Source organism: Carassius auratus, chromosome 9 (genome assembly GCF_003368295.1).
Source record: "Carassius auratus strain Wakin chromosome 9, ASM336829v1, whole genome shotgun sequence".
Classification (NCBI taxonomy): Eukaryota; Metazoa; Chordata; class Actinopteri; order Cypriniformes; family Cyprinidae; genus Carassius; species Carassius auratus.
The window spans coordinates 30009365-30019382 of NC_039251.1; the positions used below are offsets into that span (position 1 = coordinate 30009365).

Consider the following 10018-nt stretch of genomic DNA (forward strand, 5'->3'; position numbering starts at 1 on the left):
TCGGGGCGGTTGCTAGGGTGTTGCTATGTGGTTGCTAGGGTACCCGGGGTGGTTGCTAGGGCGGTTGCTAGGGTCCCCGTGATGGTTGCTAGGGCCGTTGCTAAGGTACCCAGGGTGGTTGCTAGGGTAATTGGGGAGGTTGCTAGGGTGTTGCTATGTGGTTGCTAGGGTACCCGGAGTGGTTGCTAGGGCGGTTGCTAGGGTCCCCTTGATGGTTGCTAGGGCCGTTGCTAGGGTTCTCAGGGTGGTTGCTAGGGTAATCGAGGCGGTTGCTAGGGTGTTGCTATGTGGTTGCTAGGGTACCCGGGGTGGTTGCTAGGGCGGTTGCTAGGGTCCCCATGATGGTTGCTAGGGCCGTTGCTAAGGTACCCAGTGTGGTTGCTAGGGTAATTGGGGCGGTTGCTAGGGTGTTGCTATGTGGTTGCTAGGGTACCCGGGGTGGTTGCTAGGCAGTTGCTATGGTAACCAGGGTGGTTGTTATGATGTTACTAGGTGGTTGGTAGTTGTCACAGATGGTCACTATGTAGTTATTATAGAGTTCTTAGCCCATTTGAGCACTTAGCTAATCACTATTAGCATGTAGCTAATCACTGCTAGCATGACTAGCATGTTGGAAGTCCAGTGTGCTAGCATGAGTCAAAAAATCCAACCGCCATGTCTGTACGATGTTCTGATGCAGAGATATAGGTCGTGCAAAACGGTTGCTAGGGTACTCCGTTTGGTTGCTATGGAGTGGCTTGGGAGCTGCCAATGGTGATACTCCAAAGGCTGCTCGCCAATATAAACCAACCCCCATGCCTCTACAATGTTCTGATGCGGAGATATAGATTTTGCAAAACGGTTGCTAGGGTACTGTGTTTGGTTGCTAGGGAGTGGCCTGTCAGCTGCCAATGATGATACTTCAATGGTTGCTTGCTAATATAAACCAACCCCCATGCTTCTATGTCTTTCAGATGTTAAGATATCTCTCTATACTTTGGGTTGCTAGGTAGCTCTTAATGGTTGCTAGGGCGTGGCTAGGTTGTCTTGAAGGAGATACATGATTGGCCGTTTGCTGCCCGAGTCAAACGAGCCCACCCTCATGTTTCTATGACACTTCTATCCAAAGTAATTCATTTGATCTTTTTCAATGGAAGTCTATGGGGCTTGTTGCTATGGTGCTCTATATGGTTGCTAGGGCGTGGCTTGATAGCTTCATAATGATCCTGAGAGTCTGATTGGTTGCCTGATTCAAATGAGCCCACCCCCTTGTCTCTATGACACTGTGATGCAGAGTTATGTTCAATACAATATCCCTATGTAATTTCCCATTGTAGGAAAAACACAGTGTTTCATGGGCGATCCCGCACCATACTATGTCTATGGGGCAACTTTGGGGGTCTCTAGCACCCCAGGGGTACAACTTATACCCCATGTCGGGGTATGATCGCGCACAGCCTGATAGCCTCTCCAAATGTGGAGATTCACGTGTTTCTGCGAAATTCTCTCTCGGAGCTACGATCCGTCAAAGTTGGCCGCAATGCATTGTCTATGGGATTTTTCGCCCGATTTTTCGTCCGGTGTACGAACATCGTACACCCGATCGCTTATAAAAGTCATAGCACACCATTCCCGACTAGGCCGCACGATTTGACACCTCTTTTGCGGGTCTGTGACGAAAACTGCGGGACTAGTTACGCGCCGAAATTTGTACGGAAGAATAATAATAAGTATAAGAATAATAAGTATGTGAGATAGTAATAGTGATGCCTTGCCTCCGGCAAGCACCACTAATTAAATAGTAGATCAGTAAGTTGGCTTTTTCAAGCCAACTTAATTATAATGTATTCTGTCTATCAGTTTTCCCTTTTATTTTTAGTAGCTGGGAAATTGAACACTCTGATATTGTGCCAAAAAGGTATGTTTGTATTATTGTTGTGTGCTGTTGTCTCACCACTGGAGAAATTTGGTATCAAAGGATGACGTGCTTTGGAGAGAAAAACACTCATGGGCTGGTCTCCGCTTACTATCTCCAAAAGTAACATAGCCAAAGACCAGACTGTTGATCCAACCGCCTGTTGATGATCTGTATAGGAAGCAAGAGATTAACAGAGCTCTGTCATTTCAGTTTCTAAAGTCATCTGTGAGCAATTAGTCTACTTTGAGATAATAAGCTTTGAATCATGTACATTTTTTGACATATTATAGCATTACATCAACTCACCTTCAGAGCAAGACATGTTAATACGTTTGCTACAGCTGAAGTCTATAAGTTTGAGCTGCAGTGTCTCTGTGTTGACCAGCATGTTGTCCGTCTTGATGTCATTGTGTAAGATGCCCCGTTCAATGCAGTGTTTGGCTGCAAGCACCGCTTGCCGCATTAAACCACGTGCCACAGATTCATCCAGACAACATCCATGGCACATGGTAAATTCCAGCAAGGTCTGACATGGATGTGGATATTCCATAACTATGACGAACTGATGTGGCTGATCAAACCACTCGATCATTTGTACAATGTAGGGGCTTTTCGGAGGTGCGCACACCATCACATTTATAACCACTTCTGACAGCAGAGGTTCTGTAGATCCAGGCTGGAAAAACAAATTTTGACTAAAGGTTAGCTTGACCTTTCTCTTCTGTGTGTAATATTCACATTGAGATACAGCAGAGTCTAGAAGTCTGAAAATGCTTTTTCTTGTCACTATTTTCCATTACAAACTACACTAGTCAACAGTTTTTCTAAATTTGTATAGAATTTTTTTTTTTCAATCTGTTCACAGAGTTTTGAACCCAAATGTGCAATAAATGTAAGTATACAGTACTTATTAATATATTGTCTTGCCAACTTACCACATTAATAATGCTGTTCCATGGCTTCTTACGTATACATTTGATAGCAACCTGCGAAGAGACAAAATCGTTTAAAACATGTTTGATCAAAATAATCTGCAATTATCTCTGTTAATTTTTCGTAAAAAAAAAAAAAAAAGTATGGAATATAAAATGAGTACAAAACAGAGACGAAAGGAAAAAGACAAAGACAAAACTAAAATACACAAAATGTTTAAAAAATAAATAAAGCAGGAGTAGTTTACCTTCTGGCCACTAAATCTGTGAGTCCCCTTATACACAGAACCAAAGGCTCCCTGTCCCAACTTCACTCCCATATCATAACGGGAGGAAAATGATGCTGAAAAAGAAAACATGCAGAAAGAACAGATGAGCACTACTTTGTTTTGATTATCTTACATTAACATTAACAAAAAGCAGACAGAGAAGTTATTCAGATAATGTTGATTTTATAAACTGTATTCCATATATTAGCTAAGAGCAGACTATAAAGGCAATCAGGGAACCAGGAAAATGATGATATACAAGGAAGTATGTGATTCAAAACAAACTCTGTCCACTAGAATACCACAGGATTAATTTTGAATACCAAACAAGGAATTAAGATACATGTCAGGAGCATAAATAATTTATATGTTCAGTAGGAACAAATATTAAAATTATGAAAAAGTAATGGAACATTATTATAGAAAGTAGTGACACTAGACTCACCTGCAGTTGGCCAAAAACCAGATAGGACTGGGACATGTTTTTGTTTAGAATTGTCCAGATCAGTGTCAGGTGTCCGCCTGCAGCTGCATGAACCAGAGGCAGATGACGGCTCGGGATCAATCAGATCCACAGCAGCTGTCAGAACGAGACTGGAGCCTGGAATGGGTTTTAGCTCAGGAACATCCAGACCCATGTCAGACCCATAGACTGGCATTATCTCCTGACTGGATGGTCCTGGGACAGATGTCAACTCAACTACAAGACCAGCTGGGCCTGGGTCAAGTGTTAAGTGTGACTGGAGGCTGAATGGATCTGGCTTAGAATCAGGTGGATTTTGGTTGGCCGTGACGGTCACCTCGAAACAAGATGGACCTGGATCATTCCTTGACAACCACAAGGGACCAGATAGACCTGGCTGGAGGTCCACTTGATCCCAGTGAGCTACTGGCTCAACTCGACATGAATCTGGGGCCAAGGAGGGAAACTTAACAGTCCTCCATGTTCGCTGAAAGAATGCTCGGATGTCTTTCTTCATCCTGATTTTTCTTTGTTTTTCTAAAATAAGAAAAAGAACAAGAAATTTCCACCAGAAACTGTACGTCCATTACTGAGGTCAGAAATCATGAACAAAGAAAAAATACAGTTCCACCTTAAAATAAAGATCCACATTAAATTAATTCTAAACTTGTATGGGATGTTTTAGCTCTGACATTGGTGGCATGTCATGCTATGTTTTTGTATTTTGTCCCTTAGAAATAAACATCAGGCTCTATTAATTTAATTATAAAAGCAGTACTAGATCCTCACATGCTACTGTACATGCAAATACTGATGAATTTCAGGAACATAAATATTATTTTTTTTACATTGTATATGTAGGTGTACTGTGTATATTAATTATGTATATATAAATACACACACATGTAGTATGTATTTTGAAAATATGTCCATGTATATACATGTATAGTCTTATTTTATATAAATTTATTTAATATATAAACAACATATATAAACATTTCTTGAATATATACATGCATTTGTTTGTATACATGATATACACAGTGTACACTACACACATATATTATGTTAATATTATGTGATTTTTTGCAATTAATCATTTGACAGCACTAGTAAAAATACAAGTAGACAGTAGACTAATAATGACAGTAGACTTACCAACAGGTGGCTCATAACCTGACTGATGTGGGGCAGGCATTGGCTCATTATTCAGTTTGGATGGGCCTGGGACAGGTGATGGCTCCAGATATGTTGGCTCAGCATTAAGTGTCAGCCATTCAATGCTGAATAAATCTGGCTGGAGATCTGAATTTTCCTGTTGAGCCACTGGGTCATTGGCAAATGGATCTGGAGCCACTTCGTTGCCCCTTTGGCAACAGAGAGCAGCACACTTAACAACCCTCCATGTTCGGCGGAAGAATGCACAGATGCCTTTCTTCTTCCTCTTTGTTGAATGTTTTCCTACAACAACAAAAAAAAAGGAAGAAGAAAGAAATAGAAACATAATTAAAAATTAGAAACTGTAAGTCAAATACTGAGTCTAGACATCATGAACAAGGAAGAACACTGGGTGAATACAGATGTTAGACGAGACAACTTGTAAAATGGACACGTACTGTGTGATTAATCATCTTGTGACTTTCTCATAATGAAAGAATATACATAAAGTTCAATTTAAACTACAAGGGATGACGCACTTGTGGTTTTTGATGCAATCTTGACACTAAATTTCACTTACTAAAAGTAAAATACAAGATAAATATACTGAACACTAATAAAACCACATCCTAAACTAGAATTAAACTAGAACTATATCCATCAATTCCCCGTGCTACATGTTGAATAGTATAAAAGGTATTATACATAAAGTTAGGAGCATATTATTAATTGGGCATAAGTGTAAAAGAGCAAACAAGTAGGTGAAATGAAAATCCCAAAAGGAGATGAAAAATGACAGTAGACTTACCAACAGCTGCCTCAAAACCAGATGGACCTGGGACAGATGATGGCTTGGGCTCGGTTAGATCCATGTGCGGTTTCATCTCAATACTGGTTAGACTTGGTACAGGTGTTACATCAAGACTAGATAGTCCTGGGATATTCATTGTCTCAGAAACCAGTTTGGATAGACCTGGATCCAGTGTTAACTTTAAATCGAGGCTGGATGGACCTGGGACAGGTGATGGCTCTGGATCAGCCTGATCACTGTCAGATATCACCTCAAGACTGGATGGTTCTGAGACCAATGACCCATCAGGATCAGCCGGATTGGTGTTAACTGTCAGCTCCAAACCAGATGGACATGGATCGATTGATAACGCCCATTCAAGGCCAGATAAACCTGGCTGAAGATCTGCTGGATCATCGGATGGAAATGGGGGCAATATATCGTCCCCGTAGCAGTGTAGGGTGCAAAGCTTTAAAGCCTTCCAAATTCGCCGGAAGAATGCATGGATGCATTTTGTCTTCCTCTTTTTGGTTTTTTTTCTAAGAAAAGAAGAAACAAAGAAATAAAAAGGTAAAAAGAAATTACTATGTTACCAGAAAATGCAAGTCAAATTCTGAGGCATAAACCATAGAAAGAAGAACAATGGATGAATACAACATTACATAGTGTGACACTGCTGTATTAGATTAACTATATGTACAAAAGAGTCTGTTTTTTCCACAGTTTTTACTATTCTATATATTAAGACTAGAGTTTTCATTTATATTTTATACTATCGTTATTCCTAACCTGTTGGGCGGTTCTCCATAGCGGCTGCTGTGGGAGAAGCCTGTTGTTCTGAAGAGCTTTTTCCTCCAGCTGTCTGTGGAGACTCACTCAACATCAGCTGAACATCAGCTGAACTTCTGCTGACACTGAGCTGCTGAAGTAGAGCTCCTCTGACTCTAACGCAGGAGAAACGCGTGTTGACTGTATCGATGTCAAACTTGCTGAATTTTAGTCAACTGTCCGTCTGGATGGACTTCGAGTCTCTGCTCAGGTGAACGTCTTCGCTTCTGCTCGGAATCTCACTGAACTGAAGTGATCTTCAGACTTCAGAGCGCGCGGGTGTACAGTTTACACCGTGTGACGTCATAATCTACTGACGTTCTCTCGGGGGAGGAGGGGGGCGGGCGTGTTTCAGTGAAGCGAGAAAAATTCGCTGTGGGACAACATATTAATTTAGTATCGTGGTATAGAGATAATTTATGGGACAAGAGTGTCACTGTGTCAACAAGTATCACAATACTTATTTATTTGATATTTTAATAGTTTTATTATTTTTGTCCATAAAATTGCTGAACACCATGGAACAGAACCTTGTTTATCACAATGTACATTTAAACATAAAAATGGGAAGTCCAAAACTGAATCAAGTTTAACACACCAAAATGGCTGAAGACAACTAAAACAGAAATAAATCACAACCTAGATATACCTATTGCAGAGTCAAAGTCAAAATGCAGAATCAAAAGTTTTGTTGCATCATGAAACATAAGAAACAATAACAACAATGTATGATGGTCAAAATATTGTGGCTATTCTCACATCCACTCAAAATTGCTCCCATATTCACCCGAGGTACTGCTGGCAGAGCTGTAGTTCCTGTATGATAATTTCACCTGGCGGTGCAGTTGTAACCAAATTATCGTTCCTCCTGGGGCACTGCTGGCGGTGCTGTTGTAGCTGATTGTTTCACCTGAGGCACTGCTGGTGGAGCTGTTGTAGCTGATCATTTCACCTGAGGCGCTGGTGGCGGTGCTGTTGTAGCTGTATGATCGTTCCACCTGAGGCGCTGATGACGGTGCTGTTGAAGCTGTATGATCGTTTCGCCTGAGACGGTGGTGGCGGTGCTGTTGAAGCTGTATGATCGTTCCACCTGAGGCGCTGATGGCAGTGCTGTTGTAGCTGTATGATCATTCCACCTGAGGCGCTGATTGCGGTGCTGTTGTAGCTGTATGATCATTTCACCTGAGGCGCTGATGGTGGTGCTGATGTAGCTGTATGACCGTTTCGCCTGAGGCGCTGATGGCGGTGCTGTTGTAGCTGTATGATCGATTTGCCTGAGGCGCTGGTGGCGGAGCTGTTGTAGCTGTATGATCGTTCCACCTGAGGCGCTGATGGCGGTGCTGATGTAGCTGTATGATCGTTTCGCCTGAGGCGCTGATGGCGGTGCTGTTGTAGCTGTATGATCGATTCGCCTGAGGCGCTGGTGGAGGTGCTGTTGTAGCTGTATGATCGTTCCACCTGAGGCGCTGATTGCGGTGCTGTTGTAGCTGTATGATCATTTCGCCTGAGGCGCTGATGGCGGTGCTGATGTAGCTGTATGATCGTTTCGTCTGAGGCGCTGGTGGAGGTGCTGTTGTAGCTGTATGATCGTTTTGCCTGAGGCGCTGGTGGAGGTGCTGTTGTAGCTGTATGATCGTTCCACCTGAGGCGCTAATGGCGGTGCTGTTGTAGCTGTATGATCGATTCGCCTGAGGCGCTGGTGGAGGTGCTGTTGTAGCTGTATGATCGTTCCACCTGAGGCGCTGATGGCGGTGTTGTTGTAGCTGTATGATCGATTTGCCTGAGGCGCTGGTGGCGGAGCTGTTGTAGCTGTATGATCGTTCCACCTGAGGCGCTGATGGCGGTGCTGATGTAGCTGTATGATCGTTTCGCCTGAGGCGCTGATGGCGGTGCTGTTGTAGCTAAATGATCACTTCACCTGAGGCGCTTCTGGTGGTGCTGTAGTTAACTGCAGGCTCGACCGCTGGGCACTGTAGAGGTGGTGCTGTTGTCAGTTGTGAGGTCATCCACCTGAAGTACCGCTGTGGTGGTGGCGGTGGTGATAGCTGTAGATTTAACAATGCTGTTTGGGCCGAACTAACAACATTATGACACGGTGCTTGTCAGATTAGTTAGATAATTAGAAACACAGGGCCATATTCCTGTAAACAGCTGAAGTTAGGGTGGAAAAAAATGTTGGGATGAAAGGATGTTAGTGAGTAGGGTGTGTTGCAAGATGCGGGGGGGGGGGAGGTTGGGAGGTAGAGCATGAAAAGAAGATTTAAATAGAATTGGAGGCTGAAGGGAGACCGGCTGGTCTGCAATAGTGAAGACTAAATAATACAGAAGACATGTCACTCCTTTAGTTTTGGGTGGCGTGAGGGACAGTGAATGGGCATCTGTAATTTAGAAGTAGCCGTAGAAAATTATTAGAAAACATGGAGCCGTATTTCTGATAGTTTCTCTTTACTTATTAAGCCATACCAGCATATGAGGCTATATGACATGGCAAAATCAGTTAATACATAAAATCAATCCGTGCACAAGTCTTTAATACATACGAGTCAAGGGGGGGAACAATTTAGACTGTTTAATTTGACCAGTCTGCATGTCTTTGGGCTGTGAGCCGTATTGCTTAAATCAGCTGAAAGGAAGGGTATAGGAATGGATGTTGGGATGAAAGGATGTTTGTGAGAGGAGTTATGAACGAAATGTGAGCATAGAGAAGAGAGATCGGTTGAATGAAAGTAGGTGGAATTACGTCTTGCCTGCCGCTAGGGGGCGCTGTGGTTTGATGCTGTGGAGGAGAATTCACGTGACGTCACGTGTGACGGAGAGTAGAGTTGCCGGAAGTGCTGGGGGGCTAAAAGTTTGTTATGACAGAAGTTTAATTGAACTCAATATAGTAGAAATAACTGTTTGTCATCTGCACGATTGAACTGGATACCTTGGATTTAAGGGCGTGTTGAAGGCGACCCGTGGTTCAGTTGTCCTCGGCTCTGGATTCTAGAAGACGTGCAATGAGAGCGCTGGAGAAGCGTGAGCGAGCGGCCGCGACGGGAGCGGGAATTCAGTTTCGGCGTTCACCGCGCTAATGAAGATGGCGAATTCGGCCTGCGGATCTCACTGGCGGAGAGCAAGGAGGTTGGGCTCAGGATCCGCCTGAGATGAGTGTGTGAGTGGGCGCTCGAGGCCCAGAATGTGGATGATCGAACGCGAACGCTCTGAAAGAGACTGTGATCAGAATGATGAGAGGTGATCGTCGAGTGTCGTCAGTGACGATGAATCAAACAGCGTGCCGTTCAGACCAGGCAAGTACACCTGTCCTTCTCGAGAACGAGACTAGCAGAGTGGTGTGACGTGGCCCGGTATATATGGAGGATTGGAAGTCAGGTGATTGTTTGAGGCGTGGCCCTGCTCCCGAACTTCAGTTAACCTCACTTAACCCCATGTTGTAACAAATAAAAAAAAAAATAGGTTACTGGTTATTTATCTAAAACAACTAAACAAGTCAAAACTATCAGATGTGTTTTCGTTAAGCAACACGCGAAAAAGATGTGAGAGCTTGTAGCATTACAATTTAAAAAGGTGTTTTGTTACCAGCTAGAAAAGAAAGCATTTATCACTTATACCTTACCTCAAACTAAAAAAGAAACAAATGTAAAGCGGCGATACAAACCAGAAAACTTGGCATTTTTCACG

The 10018-nt window shown here is 43.1% G+C and overlaps 1 protein-coding gene and 1 long non-coding RNA gene across 2 annotated transcripts; both read right to left on the bottom strand.

Annotated features, from left to right (window-relative positions):
* Positions 1 to 1822: 1822 nt before the first annotated feature.
* LOC113108992 (uncharacterized) lies at positions 1823 to 7639 on the bottom strand. The gene is made up of 8 exons (XM_026272446.1): positions 6299 to 7639; positions 5528 to 6048; positions 4720 to 5022; positions 3544 to 4098; positions 3078 to 3172; positions 2833 to 2883; positions 2204 to 2573; positions 1823 to 2065 (listed from the first exon to the last, which is right to left on the bottom strand). The coding sequence occupies exons 2-8, from the start codon at positions 5664 to 5666 to the stop codon at positions 1836 to 1838; spliced, it is 1743 nt and encodes a 580-aa protein (XP_026128231.1). The 5' UTR covers positions 5667 to 6048; positions 6299 to 7639; the 3' UTR covers positions 1823 to 1835.
* A 520-nt stretch (positions 7640 to 8159) lies between these two features.
* Positions 8160 to 9757, bottom strand: LOC113109386 (uncharacterized). Its single transcript, XR_003292957.1, has 3 exons — positions 9264 to 9757; positions 9078 to 9179; positions 8160 to 8382 (listed from the first exon to the last, which is right to left on the bottom strand). It is a non-coding gene; the product is annotated as an uncharacterized LOC113109386 (long non-coding RNA).
* Positions 9758 to 10018: the final 261 nt, after the last annotated feature.